General features: G+C 45.4%; 1 protein-coding gene and 1 non-coding gene across 2 annotated transcripts; both read right to left on the bottom strand.

The window, feature by feature from the left end:
• Positions 1-101: 101 nt before the first annotated feature.
• Positions 102-173, bottom strand: TRNAM-CAU. The gene has a single exon. It is a non-coding gene; the product is annotated as a tRNA-Met (tRNA).
• A 1,749-nt stretch (positions 174-1,922) lies between these two features.
• On the bottom strand, positions 1,923-18,301 carry MCM10 (minichromosome maintenance 10 replication initiation factor). The gene is made up of 19 exons (XM_026033303.1): positions 18,295-18,301; positions 17,200-17,520; positions 15,825-15,929; positions 15,062-15,196; positions 14,421-14,595; positions 13,321-13,486; positions 12,380-12,547; positions 11,740-11,856; positions 10,624-10,823; positions 9,547-9,647; positions 8,339-8,440; positions 8,142-8,259; positions 7,130-7,358; positions 6,034-6,187; positions 5,233-5,351; positions 4,088-4,201; positions 3,183-3,328; positions 2,971-3,013; positions 1,923-2,515 (listed from the first exon to the last, which is right to left on the bottom strand). The coding sequence occupies exons 1-19, from the start codon at positions 18,299-18,301 to the stop codon at positions 2,432-2,434; spliced, it is 2,604 nt and encodes an 867-aa protein (XP_025889088.1). The 3' UTR covers positions 1,923-2,431.
• Between the last annotated feature and the right edge of the window lie 247 nt (positions 18,302-18,548).

Raw genomic sequence — 18,548 nt, 5'->3', positions numbered from 1 at the left:
TCCAGGTCACTGATGAACAGGTTGAACAGCACTGGGCCCAGCACTGACCCCTGGGGGCACCACTGGCCACAGGCCTCTAACTGGACTCGGTCCAAAACAATTAGCAGAGGATGGTTTCGATCCATCGACCTCTGGGTTATGGGCCCAGCACGCTTCCGCTGCGCCACTCTGCTCGTGTGTGGAAWGTGTTTGGAGTGGGAATATTTCAGGGCATCCCTCGGCTACAACAGGGATAGGAACAACCTCTCACCTGGAGCCCAGGGGGGTAACAACCCAGGCTGTCACCCAGTGCTCTCCTGCTGGGAAGGCAGCATCTCCCCCTGCCCTTCCCAGCACCGGGCCAAGCTCCTCTGGATCTGGTGAAACCAGCCCAGACGTGTCCCTCTTGGCCCGAAAGCAGAGGGGGCAGAAAAATAAAAGGTTGTGCTGGGGGGGAAACGATGTGATGGGGAAAAAAAAAAAAAAACAATCTTGGCTCATAAATAGGATAAAGTCTAAGCCAAGTAAAAGCAGCAGAAATCTAACTGCAAGGAAGATGTAAAATTAAGAGTGGAAATAATTACCCTGGAGAAGACACATCCCAGAGACACCAGAGCTTTTCCATCCTYCTTCATGGGCTCGTCGTGCTGAAATGTCTTTGCTAAAGGCACATCTACCCACACGTTCTTCTTACTAAAAATAGAGGTTGGGCTGGATCAGCATCAATGTTTGCACCAGATTCAGCTGGACTCAGACTCAGCTTGCATCTATAATAATGATAATGATAATAATGATGATGATAATAATAATTATAATGCTAGGATAATTTTAGAGTAGTGGCTCAGGGCTTCCTTGGCTCTCAAAGAAGACAGATATATACCTATGTATCCCAGTGCATTTACACAAATAAAGCATTATGCCATCTTACCAGTAAAATGACACCGTGCAAATTCAGGCAGTGTTTTATTGTGTATTTGTGACTATTCTGGATGAGGAATCTATAGGGAATATTTCCAAGGAAAATGTCACACTTAGATGATCAGTCATCAAACAGCAACTTCTCCCCCATCAAATGGGATGACATGAGAGACAGACAAATCAATACATCAATATATCAAYATATCAATCTGCTGAGCAAACCTGCTCAGGAACAGCACCAGCTGGGGACAGGGCTGCAGCATACCCAGGCAGAGCTCTTCRGCTGCCCCAAATTCAGGAACTTATTTCTTTCCAGCCCCTGTGTAAACCAAGAATAAGGCAAAAGGCCGAGATACAGGRGACAGTTTGCGGCAGTCTCAGCAAATCAGGGGTAGTGAGTTTTGTACCTAAAAGATGCTGTGACACTGCTGGGCATGAGCTCTGGGCAGCAAAAAGCTCAGGCCCAGGGACACCTGGATGAACACAGCACATCCCTACAGGGAGGTGCTTGCATGGAAATGCTTGTGGGAGCAGAGCCCTTGGAGACTGAGCCCAGCGGGGTCTGAAGCAGCCCCTGGCTCCAAGGCTGCTGTGCCAGCATCTAAGGCTAATGGAGATGACCCAGAGGGCTCCCAAAAAGTTTTAAATGTTGGTAAAAGCTATCAAATGTAGCCTTCCAGCTCTTTAAAATCACTTGCACTTAGTACCAGCTTCATTAAAATGCCTTTTTCAAGGCTGGAGCTCCAGGTTTTGAGCTGCAAAGATCCTGTAGTGCAGACAGTGGGGAGAAGCCAGAACACGCTGGGTGGTGCGGAGGGCGCTTTTGGGCGAGCTCGGATCTACCTGCAGCTCAGACACTGCTAGTTTGCACTGCCAAAGCCACCCGAGCAGTGTTGAACTCACTGGGCAGCTCAGCAACAACCTGAAGCCTGTTCTGAAGGGCCCAAGGGAGCAATTTTGGGGAAAATGAGCAGTGCTGCATGCAGCTCCCCTGTGCATCTCTGTGACTGCCCGGAGCTGAATGTCACCACTGCTGTGCACTGCTGGCAGCAGCAGAATCCCTTCCAGCACCAGCATGGTTCMACTGGAGCAGTGTGAGGGGCTGGCATTGCACCCTGTGCTATTAACTCCACAAGGCTGCAGAGGCTGCAGTCCTGCCACGCCATGATGGTTTGTCACTTAAAATTCAACAAATGTGTGGGATCCCTCGGATAACTTGGGATATCTGGGATATCTTGGTACAAATCCCATAGGAGCCGTCTCTTTCCTAGGCTAATCTCAGAAATCAGGTTGCTACCAAGATCAGGCATGAACATGTATTTCACATGCAGCCTTATTCAGTCAATATTAAAAGATCAAAACTGAGTATCAAAGCAGTGATCTGGTGGAGACTTCGTGGATCTCCTTCTCATGGGAACAGATTTTCCTGCTCATTCGCCCCTAAAAACCAGAATCCTCTTGGCTCTGCAATAAACAAATGTTGTTTAGACACAGAAATGCATCCCTGCGTTGTGAAAAACACATCAACTGGAGGTCACTGAAGACTGTTGAGGAATTTYGGCTGTTCTTCCCCTCTTGGTAAAAGTGTTTCTCCACCAATCTTCGGACCTTTCTTCTCCTAAAAAAAATGATCCATAGAGGAAAAGGCAGTTAAACATGTGGCAAGAGGGCTCCCCAGCAGTTTTATGATAGGAGTTGTAGTAGGGCTAAATTGTCTGATCTAATATTGACAGAAGCTCTCGAAAGCTCAACACTCAGAGTTCTTAGAAACCCAGCCAAAAGCAAATTCTCTGGGAGTTAATTAAAAAGAAGCTTCGAGAACAAAAAGCAAGGAGAGAAATGGCACCAAATCACAGCAGGGAAGATTTTGCCTGCTGCATCTCACTGTATCTCCCCACGCACAGCACAACAGCAAGTGCCCATTCCTGGACATTTGTTTTGTCTCTGAGAAGATGCAGAGCTGCTGGAATCTGCTTGCAGCTTACAGGAGAGCCCATGCAAAGGGTGGGAGAGAAGCACCAAGAGAAGCAGCCAGGGTGCTGAGGTGCTCAGGCCCTGCTGGCTCGTTCTTACCTTGAGCATCCCGTCCCGCTCCCATTTGAAGAGGCCACAAGTTCTGAAAGAGGAAGGTGGAAGGTGAGGACCCCTATATAGGAGGTGAAAGGGAGCAAAACTAGCCCCCCACCTTTCCCACTTGGCAGCGAGGGCTGTCACTCACAATTCAGGTGAATTCCAATGACTGGTGTCGGAGCAGCCCCCCGTGGCCAGCGAGGCTCCTCACCCACCTGCAGGGCTTTCTGGGCAGCCTGTCCAGGGAGATCGCTCGGCTCCCGCACGGACATTTGAAGAACCTCTTGAGGGCCTCGTGCCAGTGGTAGTCGTGGCTGTTCTGCACACACGTCTCCAGAGGCTTGAAATAGGTGTAATTACACTGCCAGAGAGGAGAGAGCCGTGAACGTTTCACTGGCTTGGAAGATGATGTGTCCAAAGGAAGCCTCCCTYCCTTCTCCCATCCCAAGGTACCCACCAGTCTGAGACCATTGACCTTGGTTTTGCCAACCCACTTTTTCATGCTGCCCTCCCCTTCTTGCCACAAGCCACAGCTCTGCTTCCAGCACCACATGGAGCACACAGTGGCCCTCTGTGCTGCCCCAGGCAGACAGGAAAGGCCACAAGAGGGGACACATGGCAGGGGCTGAAGCTCCAGGGACGGGGGGTAATTCTTCCCYCCTCTCAGCGTGTTTGAGATGGCAATAAAGTTCCACTCCCCCTTCCAGTGTTTTGTTTTTTCCAGGCCTTGGGTTTTATTTATCATGAGGGTCCGGTACAAAACGCTTCAGGAGAAGGAATTGGGAAACATGGATGCCAGGACACAAGAGTCCAGGATCCACTGGCCACTGACAGGGACATCAAGCTGAAATGATCAGCTCAGCACTAAAGGCTGCCTTGCCAGCTCCTAAAGCCAAGGCAAACTGAAGTCTGCGTTGATAACTCCTCAGTGCCTCCAAAGCCACTTGCTGCAAGGGCTGCAGCAGGCACACAGAATTAAATGTTCTCCACGTGATCCAAGGACCAAACTATGGCCAAAAGACTGAGTGATGGGAGTCTGCAGGAAAGCCCAGAGTAACCTGTACAATCCCTGCCCCACTCCATTGCTGTCACTGTGACCTCTCTGTGCGGTGCCACTCACTGTTTTACATGTCACGACTCGGCATTTCACTTCTTTAATGTTTCTCATCTTCTCTTCCAATTCTTCCTTTTTCACCAGTGGCTCGAAGTATTTTTCTTGCAGCTCCACCTCAGCCTGTCAGGGTGGGACAGAAGGATTGTAGGGAAAGAGACATGGGAGAAGACACYAACATCTACAGGGAAAGTCACTGAGCCTGCCTGGTGCAGCCTGCAATCTGGAAGCCACTGAAATACCAWTTTTTTTTTTTAATTATTATTATTTTGAATTAATATAATGGCTGTTTTTCTGTGGTAGCGGAACACATGCATCTCATGTCATCTCATCTAAAGTGAAGGGGTAGGAGCGTTTAACAGCACTATGTGCTACTGAAATAAGCACACACTGATAAAACCAGGCAGGGAGAGGCCAGTAGGCAGGTCTAATGAATAGGATTGATTCTTAGTCAAAATGTTCTTCCTCAGAAGACCTTAAAGATGAAAACTAAAACACCAGGCACAAGAGATAAGAGTCAATGGCTGCTGGAGCTGCTGTTATCTCCTGGGAACATCAGCTCAGCAATGACCCTGGTGGGAGTAATGCTGCCTCTCAACTCATCAGAGCAACTGCTGGCTCCACCACTTACAGAAGTCCCACACTGAGGTGGCCACTGTCTTTATGTAGCCAAAATGAGAGGAAATGAGGGACCAAATAGGCAAGTGTCYATCTTTCCTGGAGGAAAGGAAGACYTTGCACAGATACAGYCCTCCAATAGCCRGCTGCTGTGGTACAGCAGGGATTCAGGCAATTGGAAGCTGGGCTCTCTGTTCTCACTCAGATGAATGTCAGAGATGAGGAAGATGGAGAASTCCTTCACTTCACTGGTTTTAAAGCAGAAGGATTTCTTTGATCATCCACTGACCAAGAAGCTTCACTGAATCTTTCAAACCCAAAGGAAGATGATAGCAACTTGACCTTACCATGTCTATGGCAATAAAACTGATCTGCAGGCACTGCACCCTATGTGCTTGGCAAACCTTGACCCTCCCCTTGAAGATAATTTGGTGTCTATCACATTTTTGTGCCTGCCTCTTGCTGAAATTGTAATAGGGAAGTCCAGGCAGCTCTCTGCTTTAGGGCACTCGGTGAAGGTTGGACTGAGGCCATACCTCTTTCAAGACACTTGTGTGCTTGGATTTGGCATTCAGGATTTTCTGGAACTCTTCTGATTCCAGGTAGGCCAGCTGCTCTCGCCGTTTCTTYTGGGCAGGCTCCAGTTCATCCATATCTAGGGAAATAAATTAAAAGGAATAAGTACTACAGAGGCCAAATTCAGAAGAAAGCTGTGATTTTTAAGCATAATCATCACAGGTGACTTTGGAAACATCAGGCTTTTCATGCAGATGTCCAGGTAAAACAAATAAACAAAAAACCCTTCTAACTATTCACAAGAACATGRTAAGTTCAAAGAGGGGTTCAGGAAATTAAAAGTATTTTAAAATYAGCATCAAGTCCTCTCTCAAAGCACTAAACTAGGATGTTTCACACCACTCCTGGGAGAAAAATCAGTGTTCTCCCCCTTACTGATTCAGAAGCTTGAATAAGATTAAGCAACTCATTCAAGGTCACACAGCAAATCAGYAGAAGAGAAACTCATGTTCCTTAGTAAAATTCATGGTGAATTTTCTATTGACTATTTCATGGTTTCCCAGAAATTGTTCCCTTGGTGAAGTCACCCTTCCATTGCAGGTGACTGGACCAAAAAAATCAGAGATGAGAATCAGAAGTTTCCTGTAGACAAGTCAGTTTTTCTCCATAGAGTTGTGCCTCATTTAGCTTTTGAGCCAGGATCACTACACAATAAACTCTTCATGTTCCAACAGATTTGATTTGGCCTCTCTTAGTCACAGCAAATAAGTCATTAACACAGTATGTGGTGCTCAGTCCAGCACATCTGTTTTGTTACATACCTGCTTCTGTACCTTGTGGCTGAGCAATGTTTTTCTCAACTCTTTCAGCAATTTCTAGCACACCACCAAGATCAGACCTTTTCCGCTTGACGCTGTTCGGGTCAGATTTAGCAAGGATCTGCCCTTTTGCTCGGAGTCGGTGTATGGCAGCTAGCTGGAAAGCAAGAAGCAGCAGCACATGTTCAGCTGGCCTGTCTGGCTCCCACACAGCTAGTTCCAAAGGCAGCAGAGGGAGTCTCGTAACTGGAAGAGGTAAAATCCACTGGTCCAAGCATGAAGCTGGTTGGAGAGGCTCAAAAAAACTCTCAGCTTTTCTGTACGTGTGGTAATTCACCACAGCAACCAACCTCTGATCCCTTCCCAGTCCATAAGATGGTTTTTTCTAGGGTGTTATCAAGTTTGGGATCTCTGTAGATCACTTAAGCTTACCAGAGGGAAAAATAAACTATAGAGATTTTCAAATAAATGATCAATAATTGGGAAATAATAGAAAATTGCATTATTCTGTATCATTATCCCAAAATGTTAGACGACTCCTTCCTACTTGCTGGAGAGGAAAAAAAAAACAAAAAACATTTCTTTGACAGGTCTGGTTAGGGACCAAAACCATTCAGACTTGAGAAACATCAACTTAAACCAGTGGAGTTCACTGTCTCCTACACAAAAACATCCATAACACCCTGCACTCACAAAGCCAAAGAACAAGTTTTGCACCACTTCCCACTCCAGGAATTTCCAGCTGAAATCCTCTGCCTCTCCCCATAATTTCATGCTTGTGAAATAATCAATATTTGATCAAAACAGTTGGGTTTTGAATCAGTAAAAGACACCAGCTCCTATGGCTAAGGCAGGACCTTCTCTAGAAGCTCTTCTGCTCCTCTAATGCTTGACAACAGACAAGACAGCAGCATTTACTTCAATACTAGCAGCTGTCTGGAACCAGAGGCTTATTAGGTAAAATAAAGCATGATCTGATCCCATGGATCAGGAACCACCAAAAGCAGCCTACGTTTGATCAAAGACTCCTCTGCTACCACAAATTTCCTTAAACTCCCCTTCTTGGCACTCAAAACTAACACCCCCAAAGAGCTGTTACCTTTTTGGCTTCAGCCAGGCTGTCCAGCTTTGGTGCTTGAGGTGGGGACCCATCAAAGAAAAGGATATCCTCTTCTTCCGAGAAGCCTGTGCCAAGCTTGGGCTGCTGAGGGGTTGACATTTTTGCAGCTTTGGGAAACTCTGCCCCGGGTGTTGGGGAATGGAGGGAAGAGTGTCTGGAGGAGGAGGGCAGAGCAGGGCTGCCGGCTTTACCCGTGTTCTGGAGAAACCTTCAGGGAAGACAAAAATAATCATTGATAYAGGGACAAGAGTCATAGGGACAGAAAGGTTTAAGGATGGGATTTGAATGCCAAGGGATGCAAAAACTGTGATTTTTGACTAACTGACATTCTACTGCTTATAAATCATGCAGCTATTCAGCCAATGAGGAGAGCAAGACAAGGAACAAACTGGACTGCTGAAACCAAGAGTGACTCAGAGAAGGTAGGAATGAACAAGCAACTTATCTCCAATACAAACAAGAAGAACAGAGAGGATCAAATGAAGCTGGAAGGTGGGACCTAAAAGCGTGCAAAAGGACAAGTTTCCTCGTAGAACAGGTGATAAGCACTGGCGCTCTTGTCACAGGAGTCATCTAAATGCTTAAGTTTACACAGGTCCTAGCTGAGGTTAGGTTCACAGAACAGAAAAAAGTATCCTTYCAGAGCTACTCTAACAGACAGTATATTTAGCTTAGAAAGTCCCTAAGTCAACACATTTTTGGAAGCTGGAAGACTATTTAGAGGAAACATCCCTGTGACTTTGAGAGGAAACATCCCTGTGATTGTGCCTGGTCGTCTTCTCCTCCTCCAAGTTCTGTTTTGGCTGATCCCTGTTTCCTGCTCTCATCAGCCTCCTCCCATTACCCCTTCCCACTGCTAGGCACTGTGCTGGAGTGGTTGCTTCTGCACTGAATAAACCCTGGCATATTTCTATAAAAACAGCAAAACGCTCCCAGTTATGTGTAGGGCCACAATAAGGGGTCTCCTCCTATAAAAGCCAGGCTGCGTTACCGCCTCTGAATCTCCTCAGATCGCTTCTTTCTGGCCTCCAGCAGTTTCTGTTTCTGTTGCTTGAGCAGTGCTGAAGCAGACACAGACTGGAAGGCGGCCCCTTGTTTAGTTTCAGCATCTGGAAAAGAAAACAAACCTAGTTTTTGCTCAGAAGGAGCCACGGGGTTATCAGAAATGAGCTTCCCTTTGGGCCCTACCTGCTTTGGTCCAGTGTTTGCAGAGGTTTCGTGCCCCRAAGGTTGGCTGGGCCAGCAGCTCTTTGAACTCCTCCGAGCAAGGCGCGGGTCTCTTTGCTGCACCTAARAGGCAGAAATCCAATAGATTCAGATCCAGGGAGGGAAAAAGGCCTGGTTTAAGAGGTAATTAAAGTTGGAAGACACCCATGGAAGCCATTGGGTCATGCTCCCCTCTCAAAGCAGRGCCAACTTCTGCTCTACATGTCCCTGYTTGAGCAGGGGATTGGACTAGATGATCTCTAGAGGTCCCTTCCAACCTCAACCATCCTGTGAACTTCTTAGTTACACAGGGTTGCTTGAGGCCTTGTCCTCACACAGCACCTTACACTGACAGTTCAGCCCCTTCAGTAATTCCATTAGCTGGACAGTCTCCCACCAGTCTTGACAGTCTGAGGCTCTTCTACAAATCACATTTTTAGAGTGCTTGAAAGCCTTTAAATATTATCCTTGAAGAGTTATGACCAGCCAAAACCTAGGGCCAGGACCCACATTATGTTGACAGAAATGGAGACAACTGAAGGAAACGGTGGATAGTTTGGACATTTAAGTGGTATCTAGAATATATGTTTGGAATAATCAATAATCTGGAAGAATTTGCTGTGCACTGAGTGTAAAGAGTGCCATAAAGTGCTTTGTAAAAAGGAAATGGAGGCAGGGAAGATCAGTGACTTCTGACAGGCTAGGACAGGAACATGCCTTGAAGACCACAAAAGAAAGGTGTTAGAAGCAAGMTGGGTGCTCAGGAGGTCACCTGCATTGCAGAGCTGTCTCTGCTTTATACTTAGTATTCCCTGGATCCTCCAAGACTGCAGTCATGTATTCTAATCAATGAAAACAAACTGTCTGGTTCAAAGTCCTCAGAGTTTCCATTTTCTTGTAATCTAGTAAAGATCTTCTGTTACTGTCCAAAGATGGAACCAGAAACTTAATTTAGGGGCTCCAATAATAAATAATACATGAATGGACAGGTACTTAGTTACATTTTCCTTGCAGCTGTGATCTCAGGAGGGAAAAGGAGTTTAGAACAATTGAGAAAGCACCCTGCAAAGTGCTATCTTTGTAGCAAACCAGCTGCCAGATGAGTTCAGTCAATGAGATTCTGGGGACACAGCCACACATCAGCTTGAAAACACATGATGGGAGAAGGGACTACATGGGTTGTTAGGTACCAATTTTCTGCCTGGTTTCCTGGACAATTGCATCAACTCCTCTCACGACCAGGTTGGACAGAGTGGTTTGAATTTTCTTTTTTGGCACTGCAGCTGCTGCACTAGAAAGAGAAACAAACAAAACAAGAACATTAGAGTTTTTTCACACTTAAGAGCAGGAACAGGGGCTTAAATGCTAATCCAGTGCTTCAACAAAGCTCCAGTTGCCCTTTACTCAATCCAAAACAGATCCTCTCTCCAAAGATCCATCTTTCGGAAGGACTGGGACCTAAATCCAAGTCCCAGCACGTTAAGAGTCTCCCATTTCTGCCTGGGTTGAAATACATATTTCCTAAGCATCAAGAGAATATTAAACTTGTCACAGGTAAACCTTGCTCACCCTTAGCTCCAAAAATGCAGAGAATGCTGGAATTACTTTGTTACTTTGGAGCTGCACAGGTTTTTGGATAGCAGTGGAAATGGAATCAAAGCTAGCACAGGGCTTGATGCAGCTGTAACTCAAGCCTTTGCACTGCTGTCTTCATTGGGATTTGGATTTAGGCCCTAACTTAAGGTTAGTATGAGGTGCATACAGCTCTACTGATCTTGCTGGTCATTTAATACACAGCATGTACTACTGCCTCCCCACTAATATATAGTAATACTCTATCATTTCAGACAAGGAAAAGAATATGTCAAGTCTGAGATTAAAATACAGCGAGTCATGGCAAAATCTGGTAAGGAAACTTAAAATATTATCTTGGGAGATTTAAAAGCTTAGGACCTCACGATAAAACTCATTTATGTTCTGCAACACGTTATTAATTAGGAGGTAGGGAGACCCCCTGCTGCATCCCAGCACCAGATCAAAGGCAAGCAGATGTGGCTGAGGCTTTTCTATCAGACCAGCTCTGTTATTGCATGAGACCTGGAGGATTACACCAAACACGAGGCAAATGCTCTCCTTTGATGAATGCACTTAAGCCAAGGGAAGGACTAACTACGTGGAACTCCTTAAAACTGGGTGCAAGCTACCTTGTATAAGGAAGTGAAGAAAACGGTGCTTTAGCTCGAGGCAAATAAGCAGTTTTATCTTACACTGAGGCTGCATACGCCGCTGAGGAGACGCCTCCGTAGTAAAACCCATCCTGACACAGTCTCTCCTTCAAAGTGGGATGTTTTCGAGCAAATTTTTTGGGGACGCGGCCTCCGGAGAAGGTGGACTGCAAATCCGCCCGCCTCGAGCTCAGCTTCTTGTACTGGGACTGTACATGGTACTGACAATATTCACAGTCATTCTGAAGGAAAGGAGAGAGATTTGTTGCAGAACATCAGCAATTACAACACAGGCCRTTCCCCTCGACCAAGCTGATCCTTTTGCAGCTGAAGTCACATCTCCATTGCAGCTCTCCCGTGCAGTGCAATCACCAGACAACCAAACGTATCCACAACTCAACAATGAAAAAGGAAATTTAAAGTTGCATGTGCTAATCACAGTAAAAAAAAAAAATATATATATATACACACACACACACACACACACATACATATATATATATGCTGTGCATAGAGGGCTTTTCCATCCCAGGAATCCGAAGGGCATTCACTGGCTCAAGCTAGTTCATGCTCCAAGTGCCATTATCTGTGGACATGTAAAGGCTCCATATTTCTGAACAAAACTACTTTATATGAGTGTATTGGTTTATTGTATAAACTAGTTTTTACTATAGTTAATTCGTACAAATCACTGTCCCCTAAAGAGGAAACCAATTTTTCCCTAGCTTGCTCCTGCTTCTCCCCCTGCTTCCTCTCCAAGTCACCCACGTGCACATACAAATATTCTGAAAGCTTGTGCAAAAACACTGGCCCTAGAGCTGGGAACTCATCGTGGTTAAAGCCATCTCCAAATACACATAACCATTTCCAAGTGAAAATTCTGTTTGATTTAGCTAGGATGAGTTCCCCCGTGCAGCACATGGAAGCTGGTACTGGCACAAAGGAAAGGGAAAGGATATGGAGATAGGGAGAGGCATGGAAGGACCATCTCCTTCCACTGTAGCACCACCTTTCCACTTAAACCAACTACAGAGCATGGTTTYACTTCTCAGTTTCTCAACACACTTAATTAGCTGCAATTTAAGACACAGAAACTAGTCAAACATGGGGGCAAAAGCAGCACCAGGTTAAGGAGGTCCTAACTCCCAAGATACAGACCAAGTTCACAATCTGTGTGCAGGGATCACCATTCTTCTTCCTGGCTTTGCAGGTCCCCATGTCCAGAGCTTCGCCCATGAGGAGGATCTTCTGGGGATGGTCAACAGACAAACACACCTAGGAAGAAATTTGAGCAAAGCTTGATGAGGACCAAATGGGCTTCTCTCCAGAGGTCATTGGCTTGGCTCTGGTTCAGTTTGGTATCAACTAAAAGCAATTCACTGGTCAAACAGCAACATCCAGAGAGCCTAGAGGCCTCTCAGGAAGTTTCTAACCAAATTTCAGAGCACAAACCCTCATGCAACAGAGCAGCAGGCAGCAGCCTCTACAAAACCAAGAGAGCAACATGCCCTCTCAGCCTGGGCATGTTTCCAACCTCAGGACTGGCAGCCTGGCCCTAAAACTCAACTTTCCAGGAGGAGATCAATGGCTTAAGTCTGTTGTAGAACAATTTCATCTTCACATTGTTCAAAGACACTGGGGGTTGGATTTGTAGGCGAGATATAATCTGAGCAAGCAATGTTAGTGTAGCTCTGAATTTGTACTTTTAGGTTAAGAGCCATTCTTATTAAACAGATCTCAGGAAGGTCAGCCATGGATTTTCATCCACAGCTGATTGACAAGTGAAAAATGCCCTCACCTCATCCGAGCCCTCTTTAGGTTTCATAAGGTTAGCGTTGAGCAACCCAATGACTGTGCCCTGGTCGGTCTTCCAGTGCTCTTTGTGGACGTCACCAAACAAGAAGAGTGAGACACACTGATTGAGATCCCGCAGGTCGTTCAGCCGCCAGATGCTGAAGGTTCTGCCCTGTAACAGACATTCACCTTCCTTTTAGTTCTCCATCAGGGGACACTAATTGCATCCCCTTTTGCTGTTGCTTTGAAAGAGCTTTTTGATTTTTTTTTAAATTTTATTTTAATTCCTGGGGGTTCTCACTTTAGAAAAGCACAGTTTCAGAAAATCTCCAGTTCTGGGYTTCTTAAAAGACAAAACAGCACAAAAACAGCACCAACAAAAGTAGCTATAGGAGCTGTAATAGACACTGCTGCTATCACTAGTTTTCCTGGTATTAACAGCCAGGCTGCACCTCTGCTCACTTGAATAGAGGTTTTAACCCCATTGAGCAAATGAAACCAAGATGTACCCAACTCTCTGCTTTACAAATTATTTCTTTAACATATGTACAACAAAGAGGGCAAAATGACCTCTAGGGAAATGAAGGAAGCAAAATTGGCTGGCACATTTATAACAGGAGATTTTTCACCATCTAGAAAGGCCAGCATTTAACAGGTAAAGGTGGATGAGCAGATTTAGAGATTTATGCCATGGCCAATTTATTTTATGTATTTATTTATTTATTTAAAACAGTAATGCCCAGGCCAACAGCATCAGTTCAGCTAATAACTGAGGACTGAGGCCAGTATCACTGCATGAATCCAGATGAGCCAAGGTATTTAAAAGAAAAGCTTTTCATTAATTTGKTGGATCTGGTTGATGAAACTAAAAATCTAATTAGTTTCTCAGGGAAGATAATCAACATTTCACTGGTTCTGAGTGGGGGATACAATGAAGTTACTTACGTTATTTGAGCTCTGAGGAGTGACCTTCCTCACTATGACTCCAAATGTCACCCAGTCCGTTTCCTCCAGATTTTCTGTAGCAATTTTGCTCTTTATTTGGGACAGTCTGATGAGCTTCCGGTTGGCCATTTTCCTGTCCATTTCAGCTGATGAAACCCGGGGTTTTCTACACAAAATGAAAACATGTAAGAGAGAACACGTCCCTTGGCATAAATAGGGCCAATCAAAAAACATTTAGCACAGCAAAAATGCTTTTGAATTCCTCAAGTGATAGCTGGCAATTGGCACGTACCCATCCTCCACAATTTAGGACACTCTTTGCAGCTCTCCTTGGTGCCTGGCACTAAGCTTAGCCACCAAGTTTAACTAAGATTAGCCTGCAGAAGAGAAAGTTGAGAGGGAATCYGATCAATATGTATAAATACCTAAAGGGTGAATGTAGGGAAAAAGGGGCCAAGCTCTTCTCAGTGGTGGCCAGTGACAGGACATGGGACAATGGGTATAAGTTGAAACTCAGTTCCATCTCCATGTGAGGAGGAACTTCTTCCCTGCGAGGGTGACAGAGCCCTGGAACAGGCTGCCCAGGGAGGTTGTGGAGTCTCCTTCTCTGGAGATCTCCCAAACCCGCCTGGATGCCGCCCTGTGCCCCGTGCTCTGGGTGTCCCTGCTGGAGCAGGGGGTTGGACTAGRTGATCTCTAGAGGTCCCTTCCAACCTCAACCATTCTGTGATTCTGTGACTCTGTGCTAGAAGGTCACAGCATTCGCATTGACCACACACTTCGTTCGTTGTGGAAGTACCTGCACCACAGCTTCACCCTGAGCCTGCATTTTTCTGTTCATCTGGGAAAAGGACTCAATACCATGGCTGTCTGAGCAAAGGTTTGAAATCCAGCATGTTTTCTGATGGAGACAGACACCACAAGCACTCAGAGACCTCTTGCAGTCACATCAAGAGGATGTAGTCACRTCAGAGGGGACCTCAAGTGGCTCCCAAGGGCACGTTTTGCTCTCATCTGCACCATCGGTGCCCGTTCAGGCCTTGTACTTGTGTCCTCCAACCCTGAGGACATCCCAGGAGAGGTAGTTCCAACCTGCTGACCTTAGTCTGAGTCCTGAGAAGGTCTCCACAGACACTGGCTGAGCTGCTGCACTGGAGCACGYGGGCGCTTGAGGAGTTTTATCTCTGATCCCTTTACTGGACGTGTTCCCTGGGGCAGACTTGAGAGGCTGGAAGGCCATACTGAGAACTTGTCGTGGAGGAGGAGTCTTTGTCTCTTAAGTGGGAAAAAAAAATTAGAAAGAAGTTTTGATAATGAAAGAAAACTCAAATAACACCATTTTACACCTAACCAGACACAGGAGTCTGAAACATTAAGCAAAAACTTCTCCTAATCAGCTGGGAACACAGAGCTCCAGATCAGCTGATGCAGCTCAAGCAATGAGTTCCACTTGGAGATGAGCTTCCCAGTGTAATCCCTATCTTCAAAGTAAGCTAACATGTTGCATAAACGGATAGAAACCACAGTGCTGTCAAGCAGCCACAGCAGTACAGAGCACAGCAGCTCCTGCAAAGAACACAATAATTGACTTTTTACTCTGTTCTGCTGTGACCACATTGCTCCTGCTGCACTGGCTAGTGAAAAACTAGCCTGGATGTGTCCATGCTGTTGCTGTGAACTAGATACATTTTTGGGTGAAAACTCAGCAAGAGTTTAGTGAAAAGCAGACTGAGAATGGTACCTGCTGGGGACGTTTTTGATCTCTGGATTCGTCGCTTGGCTGCTGGCAAAGGACTGCCCAGCTGCTCCGAGAAACATGGTGACTCCTGCAGCTTCTGAACCTTCCTTTCCTTTAAGGGATGGCAGAGTGATTTACCTGGCCCAGGAAGACAAAAAAAAAAAATTAGGAGATCTCAAATACTAAGAATTGCTCAAACTAAATAATTCTTTGAATAACAAGTCAAGTCATGGTCCCACATGGAAACGCTTGCACAGAGTTGCCAGCATTTGAAATGCACCAGCTGGAAAAGCCCCAATGGCTCTTTCTACTTCCCTCAGCTTGTGAGCTTGTGGTTTCAGTGACATTGAGAGCTTTGAGTCATCGGGGGAAGAGCTACTGGGGTTCCCCTGCTTTGCAGTTCTACCATTTTTCTCACCTAGCTTCATTACTTACATACCCAGTGTGTTACAAAAACAAACATAGCTGCATTTCCTGGACATATCAATACGTGCCAATAAGGACACTTGCAGGAGAGGAGTTCAGAGCTCTTTAGTCACAAAAGATGTCCCCTGCACTATCAACCCATGATACAGACACCAAAACTGCAGCTCAGCTATTTACTGCATTGTCACAGCAAGCTGCAGCAAACAGTCTGCATGTGAGCACACCAACCACCACCCCTCTTTGCCACTCACTGCCCACTTTAGAGTTACGTGGAGTCTTGCCTATAAACTGCACGCTGGGAGGCCAGCAAATCAGAAAATCAGTTAATTAGTCTGATTACCAGGGGTTTTCTTCTCGGGCTCTGAGCTGGACGGCTGCCCAATTGCAGTCTTTTGCAACTGCTCCTGTAATGTCTTCATTTGTTCTTGCAATTTTCTCAGCTCGGCTAGGAAARAAAAGGGAACAGAAAAAAATAATAAGGAAAATATTTAAGGAAAATAAGAAGTCATTGCAAGAGATTTATGAGATCCATAGAAAATTGGCAGTTTTTTTACATCATAGGAATTTAGAAGAGAACTAGAGACAGGATACAGTTTGAGATCTAATTCTAGGTAGTTCAGTGAAGGGACACTTTCCAAAATAACCAGGAGCTGACTTCTTGTATAAATATTTTACTTCATCGTGGCACTTTGCTTGTCATGTTGCATTCATGTTTGCTACTGAACRTTAAGCAATTTAAATGACTGAGGATTGCATTCTTTGGCATAGAGAAGTGCTTCCAGTATAATGAAATATATTGTGTGTGAGGCATGGGCACCCTAGGAAGGCTCTGCTGACGTGGCAGAACCTCCTGCACAGCTGCAGAAAGGTTCCACAGAACAAGGCAGCACTTGGGATCTCATCAGCGTTCCCTCTCCCTAAAATAGGTTCATGGTTGGAGTCTGTGTAAAATTGCCTGTGGGATACACGATGGCATGGGCTACACTTGCCTTGAGGTCAAGTTTTCACCAACTGTCATGAAGCTTTGGCTTACAAAGCCCATCTCCTAATTACCTGGGAGGCATCACACTGTCATTGCTGACTAAAAAATGAAGTACATCCCTCTAAGAGAGATGGCCCAAAGAGGAAAGCTAGAAAATAGAAAAATAGAGGTATTTTGAGAACAGTGAAAAACAAGTTGAGGGCACCATCAAAGTCTTGAGTGTCCAGAAATCCCTCTGATCTTCCTGTCACTGAGCAAAGCCAGCAACTCTGACTTGATCCCTTTCAGCCAAGAGTAGGGAGAAAGATCCACAGGACCCAGTTTTGATAAACCATAAGTGGTTTAGGACCATTAAGAAAAGGAAGAGAGAGTTGGGCTGGTGCAGATGTCAGAAAGACAGCCCTGAAGACAGAAACAACACTGGTATTTGTCAGACAAGACACAAGTACATAGGTAACAATCTCCATCTTATCTCACTAGAACAAGCTCAGTCTCCCTGGCTTACTCAATCCTCTCCGTTCCTTTTGGGACAATACATATGGCAAGTTTTGCCAAATGAGCAATGAAAACTAGATTTAAACTGCTCTATCTCATATTTTTTCACAAGAAATGCCAATAGATTCCYTGTTGGAGCATCATCTGATCAAACCTGATTTAGGCCCTACCTTCTGCTCAATAGCTCTACGRAAACAATACATAAAACAAATTAGATAAAATGTACTGTTACAGAAACCTTGCAGTTCTTGGTTGGTTTTCTCTTTCGCCTGACTGGTAGCTGAAGCGGGGACAGTTTCTTCCACCTCCTCCTCTTCTAGCAGATCATCCACATCTCCAAACAAAGCAGCCAAGTTCTCCTTCTGCTCCTCGACCACGCTCTCCTCAGCATCAGCCTCCTCAGTGTAGGATCCATCATCCTCTGCATCGAAGAGCTCGTCGTATTCATCTGGTTCTCCTCCTTCATCCTCTGKGGCATCTTCCTCCTCCGGAGGATTCGCCCCCTCAGGTGCATCACTCTCTTCCAGGAGGGAGGCCAACAGATCCAAGTCATCATCAGCTGAGGCAGAAATTAAACTCAGAGTTACTTCTGTTCTGCTAGAAGCTGCTATAGAATAAAACATCCAAGATATTCTATTAACAAGCTAATAGCAACCAGAACTAAAACAGTGCAGCAAGATCTGTTTCTAGAAAAGCTCCTTCAGCTTTGGCTAAAGGAAGATCCTTTAGAAAAGGAGCTTCCTGCTGCCTACCCGAATGGAAACGTGGTTGCAGACACTGCCAGCCCGTGACCCAAGCTGGTGGTCAGCAGAAAGGTTGCAGGACACTTATTCCTGGCTCTGCCTCCTAGGCAGCTGTTCGTGCAACAGCTTCTCCTATGAAGAAAAGCCTGGGGATCTGTAAAGAAATAACCTGGATCTCTCTAGGGACACCACCTGCAAAGCTGGCAAGACAGCATGAACTTGGGTATGTTTTGCTCAAGGAAAAGACCAGAGTAGCTAAAAAACACTGAGCAAAGAAACGGATAATGGAAAAAAATATATATATCAAATACAAAAAGGAACAGGCAGAGCAGAACTGAAATTCAGAGCACACCAAGCAATGTATTTTAGCTTTTGCTGCTGAACAAAGCACAAAACCAGAGAAGTATCAGAGCAGCCTTGGAAGGAGGACGTGCTGAGGAAGGTAAGGGGCAACCTCAAAGACTTTTGTGAGAGAAACAGTAGAACATAATCTCCACTGCCAAAAGCCTTATGAAGTTTTATAAACACATGATCTCAGAAACTGATTTACTGGTCTGGGGCCAAGAGTAGAAAAGTAAAAAAGATCTTACCATCCATGATTTCAGCAGAATTTCTTCAAAACCCCTCCAGGGAAAAATATTCTGTGTTAAAAGGAGAACAAAAATCAATAAAAGGATACAGTGATCAAGTGAGAATACAGAAGGTCAGACTCTTTGCTTGATAACTTGTAAAGCACTTGCTTGTTTTCCCTTGTGAGAAATTCATACTCTCCAYGTACGTACACTTGCTAGTCCTCATGTTGATCTCTGCTGAACTCACTGCAGCACAAGAGCATAACGTCTAG

This window comes from Nothoprocta perdicaria, unplaced genomic scaffold (assembly GCF_003342845.1).
Source record: "Nothoprocta perdicaria isolate Ctin4 unplaced genomic scaffold, notPer1 scaffold_127, whole genome shotgun sequence".
Lineage (NCBI taxonomy): Eukaryota > Metazoa > Chordata > Aves > Tinamiformes > Tinamidae > Nothoprocta > Nothoprocta perdicaria.
The sequence above is the reverse complement of the archived record's forward strand: the minus strand, read 5'-3'. Positions and strand labels throughout refer to the sequence as shown.